This window comes from Bos indicus x Bos taurus, chromosome 15, assembly GCF_003369695.1.
Source record: "Bos indicus x Bos taurus breed Angus x Brahman F1 hybrid chromosome 15, Bos_hybrid_MaternalHap_v2.0, whole genome shotgun sequence".
Classification (NCBI taxonomy): Eukaryota; Metazoa; Chordata; class Mammalia; order Artiodactyla; family Bovidae; genus Bos; species Bos indicus x Bos taurus.
The window spans coordinates 56777381-56797311 of record NC_040090.1 but is presented as its reverse complement, the minus strand read 5'-3'; the positions used below and the strand labels follow the sequence as shown (position 1 = coordinate 56797311).

The following is a 19931-nucleotide window of genomic DNA, read 5'->3' as shown; positions in this document are numbered from 1 at the left end:
AAAGGGCAACCTAGCCCATCCTGCTGTTCAGTCTTCGAAATGAGTTTACATGTCCAAGCTCCAGCTTCTGCATCCATACCACCCATTTAATCTACCCAGGATCTGGGAAAGCATACAGTGAGATGATGGATATGAAAGCAGCTTGGAGATTAGAATGGGCTTGTTACTTGCAAAAGGTGGTGATTATTTTTCTTAGGTCAGAAAATAGGGGCTGGCAGGCTTGGAGCCCCGAAGATGGGGCTAGCACTGCTGGGCCTGAGGAAACAGCAGCTGTTCCGGAGCTGGGTGGGGGTGGAGTGGCAAGAGGCCCTGGTGAAAAAGGATGTGTTTGTTAAAGTACATTTTGAATTAATAAGGGAGGAAGGAGCAAGCACCAAGCCCTTCATTTGAACCTGCCCTAGGAAGGAACCACAGGAAGGTTACTGTGGGAACCTTCAAGTCCATAGACTCATTGAGGTCCCTCCAACCTCAGCTGCCCTTGAGCAGGAGGGCCACGGAACTGTCCCCTGCGGGGGAAACGCTGGGGACAGGGAGCCCACTTCTCCCAGCAAAGCCACGACTTCCTGCTTGAAGCTCTTTCAGGGTGCCTGCATTGGATCATCTGTCACTTTGCCTGGTCCTCTATTTCCTTCCTGTTTGGGCCTCCTAATGAAAGAGCATCTCCTAGCCCACTCTTCAGACCCCAGACAAGCAGGCCCTGTAACATCAAGGCCCCGAGAGGCCAGTGTTTGGAGCTCAGGACTCCACTGGGACATCATCAGGTGTCCCTGACCACCGCCCCCTGGAGGCCCCTCCAGGATCCCCCCATACCCATTCTCCCCAAACAGAATTTTTGGCTTTTGGAAAACTTATTGTTTAAAAATCATCATCGAATCTTCAAAAAAAAAAAAAAAAAAAAATTACAACCCATCACACGCGTTCCACTCCGGAAATGTTTATTCTAAGAAACCGAAGTGATGGCCAGCGGGGCAGCCCGAGGCATCTCACTGGGCGTTCAGCTTCTTGGAGGCCTCGTCTATGGCGGCCAGGATGCTGACCTTGAGGCTCTCCAGCACGGGCAGCAGGCCCTGGCGGAGGTCCTCCAGCACCGGCTTGGCCTTCTCGCCCAGCGCCTTCAGCTGCTCGCTGGCCTTGGCGTGGTACTCGGCCAGGCTGCCGCCGCCCTCCTTGAGCGCCTCCAGGCGCGCGGTCAGCCGCTGGCGCAGGTCGTCGCTGTAGGGCGCCAGCTGCTGCCGCAGCGTCTCCACGTGGGCGCGCGCGCGGTCGCGGAGCTCCTGGGCCAGCGGGCTCAGCTTGTCCTGCAGCTCCTGCACCTTCTGGCGCGCGCCCTCGCGAAACTCCTCGCCCAGCGGCGCCACCTTCTGGCGGTAGATCTCCACCTCCTCGTGCCACTTCTTCTGGAACTCGTCCAGGTAGGGCTGCACCTTCTGCTTCACCTCCTCCAGGTCCTTGTGCATCTCCTGCCTCAGCGACGCGGTCTCCTTTTCCAGATTGTCCCAGAACTCCTGGGTCACTGGGCCCAGCTGTTCACGCACTTTGGACAACGTGCTGGCCAGGGTGTCCCAGTTGTCCAGGAGTTTCAGGCTGAAAGGGGAGAGAGAGGAGGGCTCAGGCTAAACCTCCCAGGCCCCCGGCTACCCCCAGAGCTGCAGCCCAGCGCCTGTGCTTGCCCCGTGTGAGACCTGGGCACACCTGTGCCTGAACGTGGGGTAGCTGGAGACAGATCCTTAGCCTGGCGTCTCCCATCCACGGTCTCCGCCCCCCGCCCCCACTCCCCACTGCATCCCATTGACCAGATGGATGGAGGAGTTAGAAGGAGACAGAGCTGGAGCTGGTTTTGGTGCCCGATCCTGTCTGTCCCCAAAGGTGGGCCTTTTAAGGACCTAGTCTCTACTCTTCCAGCCCATTCTCCTCTCTGAAGACAGCCATCTCTGTTGCTGGCTGGAGCTGAGAAGGGAGTTAAGAACAGGCAGGGGCGGAGTGCAGCGCGGAAAATACTGACCAGACAGCGCTGGTCTGCCCCTTGCTGGGGGGCCCTGATCCTGCTTGTGGATCCCACTCCTTGCTTCTATGGGGCCCATCAGATAGGAGGTGGGGATTGGGCCAATCTGGCTGCTTCTTCCCACAGGCTTCTCCATCCCCCAGCACCGACACCCCCGACCCCTGCCCCAGGCACAAGCGGGTTCTTACTTGAGCTGTTTTCCCAAAGCGGAGGCTTCGAATTGGGCCACATAGTCTCTGCCACTATCCTTGATTGCTTCCACATACACGGTGGCAAAATCCTTCACCCGATCCCAGGATGACTGGGGGTCATCTTGCTGCCAGAAATGCCGAGCCTGGCTCCCTGGGAGGGAGAGGGGAGACCCAGATCAGACCCAGCTCTGGGCCAGGATCTGAGCAGAAGTGCTTGGCAGGGGAGAGGGCTGCGAGGGAGTAATTCTGCTCCCTGGGCCCAGGAGGGTGGTCTGCAGGGGTTCAGGGAGAAGGCTCCCCACAATGGTTGGCTCCCTAGGTTAGGGGCACCTACCCGTCAGGAAGAGCACAGCCAAGGTCAGCACCACAGCTTTCATCTTGAAGGGATGTGGGTGACCTGGAGGAGAAGAGGGGCCCAGCTGAGCAGGGCTTGAAGGAGCCCGTGCACCCTCTACTCACTCCATCCGGGGAGGAGGAGGCGAGGCACAGGGTGGGGAGGGCCAGGGGTCTAGAGCCCCCAGCCTGGGGTAGAGGCTCGGGCCAGCATCCCAGAGCCTCAAATGCCTAGAGCTGGGGAGCGGGTAGCAGCACTTACCTCAATGGCCAGCAGTCTAATCAGCCAGCTCTCCCCCGGCCTATTTATGTGTCCAGGCAGGGCTGGGCTCAGAGGCTGATAAGCCCAGCCCAGGCCTTGCCGCTGCTCACTGGTCCTGGCGATGTGGAACTCAGAGTTCAAGGATCAGCTCTGTCCCTGGGGCCAGACAAATAGAGCAGGCAAACAGGAAGCTCCGGGGGCTGCAGGGCCAGGGATCAAGAGTTCCAGCAGGGGTGGGAGGGGGTGTGTACAGGCGCGCAGGTCCCCAGAGTCGGGGGTCAGCGGTACCGGCCCGTCTCCTCCGTGGGGATTGTGTGCCTGCCATTGTCCATTGTGCCATCGCAGCGGGTGAGAGGAAGGAAGGAGGAAAAACACAGAGGCTGCCAAGGACGGCCGGGACTCCTGCACTCAAGAGGTATTCTCCCCTGCTGGCCCCTCGCATTCCAGGGTGATTATCTCACCCCCACCCTGCCCCAACTTCACAAAGGCAGCAGAGGTTGCTCCCATCAAGGCTGTCCCCTCTCTCTCTCATCCCCACCTCGCTCCAGGCCCTCGCAGACCTCCCAGACTGGAAAGCAAAGGGAACCTTGTGCTTGGAGGCTGCCTGGGGAGAGAGAGGACGGTACTCAGGGGCTCCCAGACTTTGAGACGTCTAACATTTCCAAACACATTCTAGAGACCAACACAGAGTTGCCAACTTTTCATTTTGTCATCTTACGCACCGCCACTCCCAGCCTGACCCAAACCCTACCATCAACTGTAACCAGCCGTAATCTCTTCCAAACTGATTTTTTTTCAAGTCTCTATTGAATTTGTTACAATATTGCTTCTGTTTTATGTTTTGGTTTTATGGCCATGAGGCGTGTGGAATCTTAGCTCCCTGACCAGAGATTGGTACACCCCCTACATTGGAAGGCGAAGTCATAACCACTTTTCCTCCCACGGAAATTCCAAGATTATTTTTTAAAGAACTTCCCTGGTGATCCAGTGGTTAGAATTAAGGGCTTTCCCTGCCAAGGGTCTGGATTCCATCTCTGGTTGGGGAACTAAGATCCCTCAAGTGGAGAGGCATGGACAAATAAAAAAGATTTTTTAACACCTAAAAAGGGCATAATCTCAGAATAAAGGACAGTTGCTTAAATAGGATACATAGATCTTTGCATTGTTCATTTTGACCTTGCATCCCACACAAGTGAGAATGGACACCATCCCTGAGGGATGGCTGATGTCGAGGAAGGACCTCTGGACTGCTAGCAGCAGGAGCCTGTTCTCTTATTTCATTCATTTTTGCCTTCAATTTGCAAAATCCTGGAGGAAGCTCATGAGCCCGGTATGCAATCTGAGTTTGGTTTCTTATCAGTAAAACGAAGACAAAAATGGGGGTGGTTGGAGGACAGACCCGGGGAAGTCAGTGCTGTGTGTTCATTGGTGTTTGCAGTGACATTTTCTAAGATTTCTCCTGGAAGGTGTGAGACCCCCAACACCAGGTTGCTGACAGGGCCTGGGTCATAGAACCTGTGAGCATGCAAGCGGAGAGGATTTTGAGATCAGCCTCTCTCCACCCCCATCTCCAGATGAGGAAACCGAAGAGTGGAGGAATTTGCCCAGTGTCCCTGATGTCCCAGGGCATCAGAGGCAGGGCTGCACTTAGAACCCAGGTCTCCGGACTGAGGACCCAGGGCAGAAATGTGCCCTGTGCCACCTACCCAGGAAACTCCCTAAGGTTCCAGAACTCAGCCAGGGGCTACCATCTGCCAGATGCCACAGTGGCGGGGCTCCAGGCCTCTCCCACTCTAGTAGCCTCATGCCTTTCTCCCCAGAGGGGAAAGCTCTGGAGCTGGGCTACCTTCAGTTCGAATCCCAGCTCTCCCACTTGTTAGCTGAACCTCCCCTACACCTCAGTCTCTTACCTGTTAAGCGAAGATAACAATAGTCATCTCCTAGAGTTATAGTAGGCGAAGCAAGTGGGTGGAGAATAATGTCCCTCCACCCCTGCCAACATGTCCATGTCCTGCTCTCTGGAACCTGTGACTGTTCCTTTAAGTTGCAGAAGAGACTTTGCAAAGGTGATTTTAAGTCCCTTGAGAGGGACTTCCCTAGTGGTTCAGTGGTTGAAGAATCTGCCTTCCAATGCAAAGGACGCTGGTTTGATCCCTGGTTACAGAACAAAGATCCCAAATGCCCTGCAACTACTTAGCCTGTGCATTCTGATGCCACAACTAGAGAGTCTGCGCATGACAGCAAAAGATCCCATATGCCACAACTAATAAATAAATATTAAGGACCTTGAGATTAAGGACCTTGAGATGGGGTGACTCTCCAGGGTTATATAGGTGGCCATGTCATCACAAGGGTCCTTACATACACAAGAGGGAGGCGGGAGGGGCAGAGTCAGAGAAGATGGGAGATCAAAAGCAGAGGTCAGAGGGATGTGATTGTTGGAAGGGGGCCATGAGCCAAAAGATGCAGGCAGGCTCTAGAAGCCGGATGAGACCAAGAAGAGTTTCCTCGGAGCCTCCAGGAGGAATCAGCTCTGCTGATGCCATGCTCTAGACTTGCGTGACCCTTTGTGGACTTTTGACTTCCAGACCTGTGCTGTAAGATTATAGCACTAAATTAGAACATGCATGGCAAAACTGAAAGTGCCTGGCACTGAGTAGACAGTAACTGTTCTGCACCCCAGCACCCCAATTTCTGGCCTTGTGTCCCCTGCTCCCACTGAACACACTCACACCGGCAGACCAGAGCTATGAATGACTTCAGTCTCTGGTGGCAGAAGTAGGGGAGGGGTAGGAATCACATTTTCTCCGTGTGGCCTTGACACGCAAATGCCCAGATGAGGGGGTGACCTACACCCAGGGGACCCAGCAGGGAGGAGGGCTGCCACTTAGCCAGCCTAGTTCCCAGCCTTTGGTTAGAGAGTGGGAGGGAAGCCGGTTCCCTGCTCAGGGCAGCTCAGGGATGTCTGGGGATGAGAGGTTCCTTTCTCAGCCTGCGTACAGAGGACCACAGAAGCTTACCACTTGGGTGCTGTTTTGCCCTGCTTTAACTGAAATGATTGTGGCAAATCTGACAGCTGCCAGTACTTCAGTGGCCGAAGCATTTTCACAATGAACTGAAAGGCCAGCAGGCCAGATATTCTCCTTGTTTGGCCCATGAGAAGCCTGCAGCTGAGAGCTGCTAAGAGTTGCCTTATGACCTTCAGCCATCAGAGTTCAGTGCTGGCAGGAAGGGAGTCAGGGGCCTGGCTTCTAGCTCTATGATGGTTGCCTGTTGGCCAGCAGCAGCTGGGCCTCCGATTCCCAAAGCCCTTTGGGAGTTTGGTAATATCTTACCAAGCTGGAAGCTTTCTTTTTAAACTTTTTATATTGGAGTATAGCCAGTTAATGTTGTGACAGTTTCAGGTGAATAGCAAAGGGACTCAGCCATATATACACATGTATCGATTCTCTCCTAAACCCCCCTTCTACCCAGGCTGCCACAGAACATTGAGAGTTCCCTGTGCTGTACAGTAGATCCTTGTTGGTTATCCATTTTAAATATAGCAGCGTGTACATGTTGGGCTTCCCTTGTGGCTCAGCCGGTAAAGAATCTGCCTGCAATGCAGGAGACCTGGGTTCAATCCCTGGGTTGGGAAGATTCCCCTAGAGGAGGGAAAGGCTACCCACTCCAGTATTCTGGCCTGGAGAAGTCCATGGACTCTATAGTCCACGGGGTCGCAAAGAGTCAGACACAACTGAGCGACTTTCACTTCACTTCACCTGTTGATCCCAAACTCTCTCTCTTCTCCCAGTTCTTCCCCCCTCCCCGGCAACCATAAGTTCATTCTCTATGTTTGTTTCTGTGGAAGCTTCCTTTTTAAATATGTGGCCGTATTGTTAGTCACTCAGTCATGTCCGACTCTTTGCAATCCCATGGAGTGTAGCCCTCCAGGCTCTTCTGTCCATGGGATTTCCCAGGCAAGAATCCTGGAGTGGGTAGCCATTTCCTTATCCAAGGGATTTTCCCCACCCAGGGATCAAACCCAGGTCTCCCGTATCACAGGCCGGTTCTTTACCGTCTCAGCTTGTTCACTAGTGTGTCTGCTCCATCTCATTGTAAGGTGTTTGGCTTATGTCAGCCCATGCCCCTCCGTTACTAATATTTTGGAATAAGAGAGACTTTCTGAACAGAGGGCGATGGGAAAACCACAGCCAACAGCAAATGGAGCACATCTCAGGACCAGACTTGGGGTCCATCCAGTCACTGTCAGAGGCACCAAGTACCTGGACCGGACTAGCTGTTAAGTGGCTGCAGGGCCCACCAGTGTCGGTCCTTAGTCTTACCACCCTGTTCCCCTGATGTGGGGGTCTCCCCAGTTACCTTACTGAAGTGGGTCCCCTGGTGTGTGTGGGAGTGTGGCTGGCTGGCTGCAGGAGTGGATTTTGCTCAGGACTGGCCACTCATTTTACAATTGGTGTCTCAATGCCATACTGGTCGGTCTGCGCTGGAAGGACTCTGTTCCCTGCTGGGTCTGGCACATAGCAGACACTCAGCAAATATTTGCCCAGTGAACTATTCTGCGCCCCAGAATCCGGAGGGTTACTTGAAAGAGCGGGCTTGCAGAGGAGACGCAGGAGTCTTGCACATACAGCCTGGATCGGGGGACCCTGCTCAGAACATTTACTCCGAATGTTTAAGGTGCAGGTCAGGATGGGAAGCTTGAGGTTGGGAGGTCTGGATCAACTGGGGAGGGAGGAGATCCCCATCACCACCACCCCTGTTCACTGATAGTCTTCTTGCAGCTCCTGGTGATAAACAGAGCCCCAGTCTAGACCCCAGCACTGGGCATCGTAACCAGAGAAGAGTCTCTCCTGCCCTCCTGCTTAGGAGACTAAGGTCATGGCAGAGCAGGAATGGAGGTCTAGCTCCTCGGTAGGTACACCAGCCTTCCGAATCCTTGATCTGTGCAGGTGGAGTGGGGTGGGTGCGGTGGGGAAGGAGGATACCTCAAAGTCAGAAAGATGAGCAAGGACCTGTCGGCAAGGCTTCCACCTTCACAACTCAGACCCCTGGGTCCCCATCTAGCAGGCAGGCCCGAGGCCTCTGACCTCATCTCCAAGGCATTTGGGCTGCCTGCAGCAGGGCGTGGCACCTTCCACAGAAGGTTCTTCCAGATTACTTGAAGGCATCTGGTTTATCTGTTTGGTTTCAGAGACACTCTCAGCCTTCCAAGGGAGTGTGTACAGACTAGAAGATTCCCCACCCCCTACCCCCAGCCCTTTTTTAAAAAACACTTTATTTTGTCTTGGGGTAGAGCCCATTGACGGAGAAGGCAATGGCAACCCACTCCAGTACTCTTGCCTGGAAAGTCCCATGGATGGAGGAGCCTGGTAGGCTGCAGTCCATGGGGTCGCTAAGAGTCGGACACGACTGAAGCGACGCAGCAGCAGCAGCAGCAGAACCCGTTGACAATGTTGTGGTAGTTTCAGGTGAACAAGGAAGGGACCCAGCCATACATCAGAAGACCCTTCTTGAGAAGGCTCTTTTCCGCTCTCAACAGTCCCACAGTGACCTTCTAGTCACAGGGACTCAAAATTGATTTTCTAAGTTCCCTCCTTTCCCTTGTCTTTCTATGAAGTGAGGTCGCTCAGTCGTGTCTGACTCTGCGACCCCATGGACTGTAGCCTACCATGCTCCTCCATCCATGGGATTTTCCAGGCAAGAGTATTGGAGTGGATTGCCATTTCCTTCTCCAGAGGACCTTCCTGACCCAGGGATCGAACCCAGGTCTCCTGCATTGTAGGCAGACGCTTTACCGTCTGAACCACAAGGGAAGTCCTTTCTATAAGCTCAGTATTTCCAGCTGCAGTGATCTTTCTTCATAGAAGGCTTCTAGCAGCTATTTGTGAGCCATGGCTGGGACCCTCCAAGAAATTCTACCCTGTCCTCTGGAGTCCAGGTATGGAAAAAGGGGAAAACTATAGCAAAAGTCCCCTTCTATCTTAACACTTAGTTGGTGTCCATATCACTGGGTTGACTGAGGTCACTCCACAGACGCCCCAGCCTCTGCCAGCTCTTTGAAGTTCTCCTTCTACTCCTTCAAAAGTATCTTCTCAAGGAATCTGTTTTCCATCAGACTCAGCAAACTGCAGTGTTCGCTTCTGAGGGGGCAGAGTCCAAGCCAGGTGTCCGATGACCCAGCGTGAGGTCCAGTTCAGGCTTCTGGAGAATGCTCCTCTCTCTAGGCAAGGTGAGATAAAGCAGAGCTCAGGGCCCCACCCTACACGTCCTCAGCCTCCCGCATTCCAGCTTCCAGCCTGAAAGTTTCTCCCAACTAGACTCCAAACACAAGGCGAGTAACATATCAGCGTAAGATCATAGTCAGGTGTTTTATTTTCACAATCCCCTACTGTCCAACCAAGTTACCAAGCTGTAACTGCCCAACAAAAAATGACTAAAGGTCTTACTGCAGCTTGGGTCTGGAGATTTTTTTTTAATCCTTTTTTAGTTCAACATAAATGAGAAAGAAAAAATACTCTGACATTTTCAAAGAACAGAAGTAGGAAAGTATATTCATATACGTTCAACATATACTGCGCATATTGGTTACTACAATACAAAGCAATGATTCTTTTAAAAGTGTAGTTTGCAAGATGGCACGGTTAATAGGCTCACTGGCTTTCGTCTGGGTGCTCGCTGGGGGCGGCAGTCTGCTCGTCCATCAGTTCCGTGAACAAAACAGGCTGAGTGTGTGGTCGTGGCCGGCAGGGGCGTCAGAGCAGCAACGAGCCCAGAGAAGTCAACAGTGGCTGTTCGGGCTCTCTCAGTTGCTTCCAGAAGGTGAGTAGCTGGTGGCTCCCACCAAGTAGAGGGGATGTGGGGACCATGGAAACACGGAGAAGTCCCAAGAACGGCTCTTGCACTGCAGAAACCCACTCGAGGGATACTGGGTCCAGGAGCTGAGCTGCCAACATCAGAGAGAAGGACAAGCTACATGGGGGATCCTGGCAGCAAAACCAGGATGGCCATGCTGGGCACCCGCTTTCTCCTGTGCAAATTCAGGATGAAAGATGAGGAGGGGCCAGGGGACCTGTTACTCTGCCTCCCCAGAAAAATGGATCAAGAGTATTTAATTAACATCTCTTCCTTGTTTTGAAGATCAGAAGGCGATAACCCAGATCTTCTGCCAGCCCCCCAGCCAGCAGAGAAGACTTTGGTTTCTAACGGTGAAGGAAAATAAAGATAATGACACAAACAATAGCTATTGCATATGCACTGCTTCAGCAGGGAGGCGGGGCGCGCAAGGAGGGCACTACATCTGTCACTGGCACGAGTGAGAACCGCCCACAATTACAAGGTCTAAATAAAATACTTTGAACAAAAGGTGCAAGTCACAATTCAAATAGAACAGAATCTGGTTAAACATTTCTCTTTTAAACAAAAATTTCTTTTGTTTGTATTTATTATTAATAATAATAACAATAATAACAATAATATCAACATTTACGAAAAACAATTCCTACATGATCAAGAATTAAAATAAGGGGCTGAGGATGCGCAGAGAGGAGGAGAAGGTTAGCAGGGTGGCAGGACCCAAGACAACCTCCTGTTCTTCTTGCCTGTGACAAAGAGGCTGAAAGGGAAAAGCATTATATATATATAGATATATATATATGTATGTATGTATTATGTATGTGTACAGATACATACATATATACATGGAGAAACAACCCTTGTTATATCACAATATACCATGAGAAGGGAAGGTGACACACACACAGTACCACCGTTGGGTGTTCAGTCCACGGGCAGAACCAGCAGGGTGATAAGGGCAACCAACTTTCTGAGTTACAAGAGGGGAGCCGAGTTACACACCAAAGAGATATTCCAATTGGCAACCCATCAGCGCCAGGCCACTCTCAGCCTCCATGCTGACATTCTTGTGTGATTTTGGCTTGGCCAGACATGTTTGTTAGTGGATCCCAGCAGAAAAGACCTCTCCAGGTTCCAGGCTTGGGGTGTCTCTTTTTGCTCTCCAAGGGCCAAAGGCTGCTGCCCCTTCCCTCTTGTCTCTTTCTCCAGCCACTACATTCCAGAGTATGTTGCCCTCCAGCTTTTGCTTCTGTGTAAAAGCAGTTCAGGCACTGAAGGGCACTCTGCAGACAGGCTGGGGAGGGGAATGGCTCTGGGCCCTGGCCACCATACGCTAACTGCTTTGCTCTTCTGTCTTAAAAGGTAAACAAAAGAAATAAGAAAGAAAATCACCTCCCAAAGAAAACATACCTAAAACCAAAACAACCAAAAATAACCCAAACCAAAAACCAAACCAAACCATCAACTCAAATACACCAAATACACTTTCACAAAAGGTGGCGAACATGGATTTCCTGTTTATTTCCTTGGTGACTTGGTCATACAGGCGAACATGGCAAAACCCCCCTCAGAACCCAAAAGAACAGCACACTGATGAACCAAATGGGAGGAAAGGAGCCGACATTCTGGGTGGAGGGAAAACAATGGCAATTTGGCGCAATGCTGCTAGATACTGTTGGTTTAAAATCAACCTTTTCATTCCCGCACTGTACATAAACCTGCAACAGAGCAGACACAGAGAATTAGTTTGAAAAGACAAAGACTCAAATATTCCATTGAAAACTTTCAAAAAAATGGTTCACTTTACCTCAGATATTTTAGGAGGATTTGCTGTACTGAGGCTCTAATACAGATTTGCCAGATGGCTTAACTTTCATCGAGTCTTGTCTGTCAATGAATTTTCAAAGACAGAACTGATACTACCTGTTGTGTATGTTTAGGCATTACTCCTGCAAAATCGGCCAGTTGACCTGTTTTCTACTGCTGGCCTCTGATCACAAATTTCTGGTATATTTTTCCACTTGCAGCACAGCCTTAGAAAAGATCTGGCTAGACATGTATTCTTGCTGAATTTCATCCTTTAGGACTGAGTTCAAGAACCACCTCCTTTTCCATTACTCTGGCCAGAAGTCCTGTCTGTCCTCTGAAGCTCACTTACTCTTTGAAGGCTATGGCACCTATAACGTGCCTTATCCTCAACAGTTCGACCAAGGGACCATGGCCAGTATTTCTTCTATATGCCCCCATCTACCCCTCAAACAATTAGCATGGTGCTTAATGAAGGAGCAGAAAGATGCAAAAACCTTGGCTGGAGGAGTGGTGTTGTCAAGGTCATTGGCTCAAAGTTCATGTGGAAGGAATCTCCTGATGGGATCAGGAGCTGACACTGAGCCAAAGGGCTGGTTTGGCTCCAGTCAGGGTGATACTCACTTTCCATCTTTTGCTACACGCCTGCCTGTTCCATGCTGAAGGAGACCTCGGGGTGCTTGTAGCTGAGCAGTATGTCTGTGATGCAAGTGGATGGGTAGCAAGAGGAGTTTAAATGCTGGCTGCCATCTGTCAGGTCTGGGTGCTCCTGACCTCCAAGACTCTCCCCACATTCTGCAAGACCAGAGAAAACTTGGGAGGTTTGCAGGGAGATTGGGTGGGGGGTGGGCAAGAGGTAGACAGAGGAAGAGAGCAGTCTGAAACTTCTGCAGCCCTGAGTTCTAGTTCAGAGCAGGCCCTCAGTTTGGTTAGCGACCATGGCTGGGGACCAGGCTTCTTCCTGTTGCCCCCACTGTCCATTTCCCCCTCTTCTTTACTGTCTCCCATTGTCAGGCTGTCAGCTCCGTGGTGTGGGATAAGACAGCCTCGTGCTGGCAGACCCTGACACCTGGGCACACTCTGTGCTCAAGGCATGGGCCTAAGCACTTTAAACTCCCAAGCACAGGCTTCCCAGGTGGTGCTAGTGGTAAAGAACCTGCTTGCCAATGCAGCAGACGTAAGAGACACGGGTTCAACCCCTGGTCAGTAAGATCCCCTGGAGAAGGAAACGGCAACCTGCTGCAGTATTCCTGCCTGGAGAATCTCATGGACAAAGGAGCCTGGTGGGCTATACAGTCCATACGGTCGCAAAGAATCAGACATGACTGAATGACTGGGCACGCATGCAGGAAGCTAGCAACTGCTCCCAGCACAATCGAGGACATGGGCTCTATTGTTTCTGTCACTTTACAGAGGGGGATCTTGGGGGTCAGAAAGGTTAAGTGCCTTAACCTGTGGAGCCAGTACAGAGCAGTCAGGATTAACTGCAGATCCATCCACTCCCGGGTCTGTGCTTTTATCAGCTAAGATCCCCTCCCTCTACTGGTTCTAACGGGAGGCAGACATTAGGACACGGTGCCTTCTCCTCAGAACCAGAACAAGAGTAACTGAAGGAGCATCTGAACATGCATTACAGACAGGACAGTGACGGCCCTGTGCTCAGTCAGGAGCGGGGCTCCTCCGTGCTCTCACACTCAGTGCAAGAGAACTGGGAAAAGGCGGTGTCCAGAAGCCCACGGGGATGCTGTGGCTTCCCATGGGCTCTTCCTACAAGAGGGGAGTGGTCACTGGTGAAGAGGGAAGGGGGGGGTCCCTTTAGAAACTTCTTTGGGGTGCCCATGCATAATGCCCCTTACCCTCATTTTCCCCGTCCTGGAACTGCTGGCTCCCCATGAGCGATGACTGACTGAGAACTGCATCTGACATCCGGGCAGAACTAAGTGCTTTCCCCGCCACGAGACTCATGCCAGGCAAGTTGTCCAGCTGCACCTGCAGAAAACAATTATTAAAAGAAGTAAAGAGAGCCGAGAACGCGCCTTAAGAGACCACTGTGCCCTTCAAAGGAGCCCAGGCAGAGGGCGGCCTCAAGCACCGTCCCAAGCACCGCTCCCCAGGCCCCCTTCCTCTGCAGGGCTATCCAAAGGGGGATGCTGTGCGGGGAGCCAAGGCTGGGGCGGGGGTGCGCGTGGGGAGGGAGGGGCACAGGGAGTCTCAGCTGGCGCCCCAGACGTCTACATGGCGTTCCAGCACCAGGTTTCTGACCTGGCTCAAGGCCATGAGGAGTCTCTTAGGGCAGCAGTGTCCAACAGCACTCTGTTCAAGGACAGGGATGTTCTCTGTCTGCCCTGTCCAAATCGAAAGCCGCTAGCCACAAGTGGCTACTGAGCCCTGGAATGTGACTAGTCTGACTAAAGAACTGGGTTTTACGTTTTATTCTGTTTTAATTACATTTAAAATTGAAAGGTCGCATGTGGCTGGTTGTGGCTGTATTTGTGCCGCCGAAGAGTCTGCCCTAAGGCAATAAAGCCCTGCCAAGTGGACTAGCTCCCTTGAAGTCTGAATAAATTCAAGGCAGCTGCCAGAGTAATAACTGAGAGTCTGAAGGCGCATCTGCTGGGGCCTGTTTCAACTGTCTGGGGAGAAGTTCAATAACTAAGACTACAGGAAATGGATGCTCTTGATCCTCAGCTTCCAACGTGGAGCTCGGCGTCAGCAGAGATTCTCCTGGAATTTCAGGCTTGTTACAGTGATTCAGAGACATACTCCCTGAGTGCTCAGGGGCGCTGGACTCTGATTGAGAACAAGAGACACCACCCCACATTCCTAAGTTCTGCTTTCAAAGACCCCGCTTCCAAAAAGCAGGAGGGGCCGACGTACATAAGCATCGTCGCTGTTCTGGATGGTGTGATGTCTCTGGAGGGTGCGGGGCCTCTGGTGCTCGCTGACTGAGGGGTGAGCGGGGTACCCAAGTCCATTGTGATCTGGCAGCTCCATCGCTTGTCCAGGAGAACTTCTATCCATGCATTTCCCTAGGACGGACTCTGAGGAGACAGAGCAAAATAGGGTCAGTCAGCAGACCTAGCACTTCCCTCAGTCCACTCTCACCAAAGCAGCATCTTGCAAGGCACAGTGGGCCAGAGCGAGGACCCCCACTGGCGGGCCACTCGGCCAACCTCAGCTGGCTGGTGACGCTCGGAGGAGCCTGGACCAGCCTGCCAACTGTCGTCCTTCCTGGGCCTCTCTCTGCAGGGATCATTCCCTTACGAGAAAAAAATCCATGTATTAGTGGTTGGCTGAACCTTTTCTTTTCTCTTCATTTCTCTGTTGATTTGACAGTGCTATGTTCCCAAACCTAGATGCACAGGAGAATCATTCTTGGACCTTCAGGACCTCTAGCCTGGGAGAATAGCTTCCACCCTGTGGACACCTCTCTCTCTTCCCTTGGCTTCCCCTCCGTACCCTGCCCAGCCCTCTCCTCTCCTCCTCCGACTCCAGCCCCAACTCCTTTCAAGGGTCCTCCTCTCTTTACCTCTATCCTTGACCTTCTCACTCTCCCCACACTTACTTTGGCAATATCATCTATTTTCATGGCTTCAACTACACTGCTTCTATGTAAAGAATTACTAAACGCTCTTTTAAGCTCCAGATCCAAAATTCTAAACTATTTACTAGATATCTTTCCCTGGATGGCTGAACAACATCAAACACTTCACAGGTTCAATTCTGAACTCACCAGCTTCCCCACAACCAACACCTCCTTTCCTAATCTGGGTATGAGCTCATGGAGTCCCTGCTGATTCCTTACTCCTGGTTCCACATCACCTGAAGTCTGAAGAATCTGCTTCTCCAGTGTTGGTCACTTTAATCTCTTTCTTTCCAGTCTCATTGCTTTCATGCAAGTTTGGTTATCTCCTGCCTGGACCACTATAATAGGCTCCGAATCATTCCTCTTCCACGGCCCTACAAAGATGAACCTTTCTATAGTGGAGCCCAAACCCCTCATTTTCACTGGCCCAGCCTCTCTTCCAATGAGCATCCCACACAATTCACCCCTACATTCTAAGCTCCAGTCAAAGGGGACCACTCACGATTCAGTGCATTTGCTTTCACCTTTCTCTCTCCCTGGAAATGCTTAATCTTCTACTTCCATTCCTGCCAGTTCTAATCAATGTATCCTTGTAGGTCCATCTCAAATGTTATCATTTTTATGAACCTTTCCCTTTCAAACAGAAATAAATCATTCTTTCCTTTCATTGTCAGAAGACTTTATTAGACTCTGATTATGCTAACATTATTCCTGGCACCATCTTCAATTGTGTATTTGTGTTAATGTTTCATATTAAACTGTAAATTCTTTGAGGACAAGAATTATTACATGCATGTTTATGAGCCTTCAGTATTCCAGAACACTGTCCGATACCAGTGTTTAATAATATTCTAACTGATATCAATAAACTCTCTTAATATAGGTCAGTCACCTGTCAGAGTCACGATGGTCAAGAAGACAAGGATGGTCAAGAGTACCAAGGCCACACCAAGGTTGACAGGGTCCTCCTGTTGGCACGTCTGGCTCCAGTCCTTAAGAGTCTAGCACTTGAACATGTGTTTTCTTTGGTTGGTTGGTTTTTCTGGGTTAAAGTTCCCTGGCAACCACCGGGCTTATCTCACAATGAACGGTACCTTGGTGAGACCAAGTTTTTAAACAAATTTTAATGGGAAACACAGCCCTAACGCTAACTGCACCAACCCAGTATCTATGTGAATAATGAAAATAACACGGGCTGCTTGAGTGATGTGTAAAGTATTTCAGGTCTCTATATTCAAATGGTCTCCTTAACCATCACGGTGAGGCCAGGGCTTAGGGGCTGGGGCGGGACAGGAAGGGAGAGGAATGAAATGACATGCACCTTGCCGGTAATGCAACGGAGAGGAATGGGAGCTTCCAAATGACCGAGAGGAAGGCAACTGAGACTAAGCTGCTCTGTGGGATGAGGTCACACACCTGCCAACCAGCCCGATCCCCGTCAGTGGGCACAGTGTGTGTGCTGGCTGCAGGTCCAAATGAAGGCCAAGGGCAGGAAGTGGTGCAAGGTTGCCTCTGGTGATATGTAGGCTAAATCTCCCTCCCTACCATCTCTCTCTGTGAAATGTGTTTTTATTCCTGAGAATGGGGTTTCTCCACATCTGAACACCCGCCCTCCTTTTGGCCCTGCCTGCGGGAAGGTCCCATGGATTCCGTCCTCGCCTGCCCTCTTCACAGCCTTCAGGTCTGGTGTGCCAGTGAGACAGATGGAATCTTTCTTGACAAATCTCATGACACGCCTTCCTGACTCCCCTGCCTGGGGCTCAGAAGCCCCAGGCCTGGATCCTGGCTTCACCAGAATCCCTGGGCGAGTTACCTGACTTTACTGGATCTCGCTCTCTTCATCTGCAAACAGGACTCACTCCACAGGTCTGTGGAGTGCTTACTTGAGTCTGGTCCTCTGTAAGAGCTCAGTAAAGACTAGTATTATTTATACTCATTTCAGAGATGTTATTTCTGAGAGGATGGGGCACAATGAACCAGTTGACAAAAACAAACAAGAAGATGATTTTATCACAGAATCCTACTTTGAGAATAATGGGGCTAGTTTACCACAGGTAAGTGAACAAGTGAGCCACTGAAAATTTAATTTCCAGAAAAGAAGCCTCTGGTTTAGGAGATATAAATACGAGTTAAAAACTAGATGAAAGGGAGTTCCCTGGTGGTTCAGTGGTTAAGACTTGGCGCTCTGGGGCCCGGGTTCAATCCCTGGTCAGGGAACTAAGATCCTGCAAGCCTCATGGCCGTGTGTGTGCTCAGTCACTCAGTCCTGTGCAACTCTTTGTGACCCCATGGACTGTAGCCACCAGGCTCCTCTGTCCCTGGGATTTTCAAACAAGAAAACTGGAGTGGGTTGCCACTTCCTCCTCCAGGGGATCCTCCTGACCCAGGGATTAAGGCCAGGTTTCCTGCACTGGTGGGTGGATTCTTTACCACTGAGCCACCTGGGAAGCCACACAGCACAGCCAAAAATAAACTTAGACAAAAAAGAAGCGTGTTAATGGGGTTGGGTAGCAAACCAGGGGTCTTTCTGTTCAAATTCAATATAATTCACAGGTCAAAGATCAGGAAGGGCTGGCACCTTTGGCTTGGCAGATATGCTTGGAAGGGGAAGAATGCGAGGCAAGGGGGCATAAAGAGAAGAACATAAGACTAAGAATTCAGGGGATTTGAAGTCAGGTTCCAGCTCCATCACAGTGTATGAAATTGGACAAGTCATTTAACCTAACCTCAATTTCCCTATCTGAAAAATGAGGGTTGTTTGGGGGCTCAAGAGATAACAGGTGTCAAAGGGCCTTTCATAAATTGGAAAGGACTACACAAGCAAAGTAATTATTTTTAGTAAGAATGCTGAGTTTAGAGGGCCCTTGTGGTGATGGACAGGGAGGCCTGGCGTGCTGCGATTCATGGGGTCCCAAAGAGTCGGACACGACTGAGCAACTGAACTGAACTGAATGTGACTCTACAGAGGAGATCCACTGACCAGTTTGGCAAGGGAGGCACTGCGTGTTAAACAGACTAACCCATTGAGCAAGGAACAGGAAATTGAGGCTCAAATCTTTGGCATTCTTTATGCCAATTCAGCAGCTGAAGGAACTGTCAAGCTCACCAAAGGATGCAGAAAGAGGATGCCAAGAGCAGGATTCTCAGGTATTTACCTAAGCAAAGCTGAGAAAGTACAGAGGAGGCGAAGACCATCTGATCAGGCAAGGGGAAAAAATACACAAACGGGCACAATGCACACCGCCCACCTACCTAGGGAACCGTGGGGCAGCTTGCATAACTCTCTGTGGAATCTGTCAATGTTGACTCGTCCTTACTCATTTACTGGGTCTTAAGAGAAAATGAGAGAAGTGCACGTGTGCATATCCCTCTCAAAGGTTCTGGAGGGTGAGCCCTCCCAATCTGCCACCATTTCACCCCTCTATGGGGCCTGAAGTCCTCCAGGGCTGCTGAAGCTGAGCAGGCTCAGGGAAAACGTGGTCTTCTCTGTGAGTTCAAGCTGGTACTCTCACTGCGTAAACTGTTATGCTATCATATTTAATTTCAAAGTTAAAAAAAAAATCAAGTGTATGTAATAACTTTCATAGGGGGAGATAAACCTATTTCTACTCCTGGGGAACAGAAAGGGAGATTACAGGCAGCATGGGGCATGTCTAGCCCTGACCTTCTACATATTTCAAACAGACCTCTGGCAGGCTGCCGGCTCAGCTCTCTGGCAGAGCCTGGCCCCACACTGATTGGTGGCAAGTGGCCATAAAATAAGTAACTATGGCCATTGATAGGATGGCATTTAATTCTCCTTGACTAACATCAGCAATCCCTGATAAGCTACCCTTAAGAAGTTTTAGAAGGACGACACTAGCTCTGCTTCTTATAATTACATCTTTTACAGCATTCATTACGCAGTGCTTCATGTTAAGGCTGTTTATGAGCTTGTCTGCCCCCATCCCCCCAGCATAAGCTCCCTGAGGGCAGGTTCTCTAGCTTTTCATCCCTGCCTTCCCCACTGGACCTAAAATACAGTCTTATGTGACCTAATCATTCAATAAATTTTGTTGACTTTGCTCTGTCATAGAAGCAACAGATGGAATGTTTGGGGGCTAGTGTGTGACTACACAGATAGAAGGGTATCATTAGAGAAAGCAGGAGGCATCCCCGCCACCCACAAAGATAAACAAGGATGAGCTGCCCCCACGTGCCTGCAGGGCGGTAGGGGGAGAGCATCACAACCCTTTCCTGGCAAAAGGAATGGCAAATTATCTGATGATTCTTTGTTGATGTCAAACTGCAAGTTCTCAAGTTCTTAAGAGTAGAAGCATCTGAGGTTAGGGCTTCCCAGGTGGCTCAGTGGTAAAGAACCTGTGTGCCAATGCAGGAGATGTGGGTTTGATCCCTGAGTTGGGATGACCCCCTAGAGGAGAAAATGGCAACCCACTGCAGTATTTCTGCCTGGGAAATCCAATGGACAGAGGAGCCTGGTGGGCTAAGTTCTTGGGGTCGCAGAGAGTTGGACACAACCGAGGGACTGAACAACAAGAGCATGTCAGGTTAAAGCGGGGAGAGGCTGTGGAGTCCGGTTTCTCCTGTAAAAGGGATCATGAAACACATGCCCAGGGTGGTTGTTAAAAATAAACGAGTAACTGACTGGAGCGCACCAAGCCCGGAACAGAGGTACTACAAACACCTTCTTGGAGCGGGCACCTGGCCAACATCCCTCACTACACAGATGAAGACGAAGGGAGGGGTTATGCGCCAGGGGGTCACAGAGGAAGCTCCTGTGCTTAAGGTAAGGACAGTGGGGACGCCTCAGTAGGCATGCAGACATACATTCCCGGAGGGTTTCTAACTCTGGAACAGCTTTGGGCTTCCCTAGGCCATTTTTTCTCTATTGCATTA

General features: G+C 50.8%; 2 protein-coding genes and 1 long non-coding RNA gene across 6 annotated transcripts in view; 1 reads left to right on the top strand and 2 right to left on the bottom strand.

Moving 5' to 3' along the window:
- Positions 1-918: 918 nt before the first annotated feature.
- On the bottom strand, positions 919-2970 carry APOA1 (apolipoprotein A1). Its single transcript, XM_027563652.1, has 4 exons — positions 2789-2970; positions 2528-2590; positions 2191-2344; positions 919-1584 (listed from the first exon to the last, which is right to left on the bottom strand). The coding sequence occupies exons 2-4, from the start codon at positions 2568-2570 to the stop codon at positions 984-986; spliced, it is 798 nt and encodes a 265-aa protein (XP_027419453.1). The 5' UTR covers positions 2571-2590; positions 2789-2970; the 3' UTR covers positions 919-983.
- An 86-nt stretch (positions 2971-3056) lies between these two features.
- On the top strand, positions 3057-10028 carry LOC113905818. The gene is made up of 3 exons (XR_003514734.1): positions 3057-3203; positions 7573-7702; positions 8656-10028. It is a non-coding gene; the product is annotated as an uncharacterized LOC113905818 (long non-coding RNA).
- Positions 9141-19931, bottom strand: part of SIK3 (SIK family kinase 3) — a 266041-nt gene continuing 255250 nt past the window's right edge. For all 4 annotated transcript variants that reach the window (XM_027563646.1, XM_027563649.1, XM_027563650.1 and 1 more), the window contains 4 exons: positions 14327-14490; positions 13306-13438; positions 12074-12244; positions 9141-11361 (listed from right to left, as the gene is read on the bottom strand). In XM_027563646.1, coding sequence (XP_027419447.1) covers positions 12087-12244; positions 13306-13438; positions 14327-14490 — 455 coding nt within the window. In that variant the 3' untranslated portion in view covers positions 9141-11361; positions 12074-12086. The remainder of the gene's footprint in view (positions 11362-12073; positions 12245-13305; positions 13439-14326; positions 14491-19931) is intronic.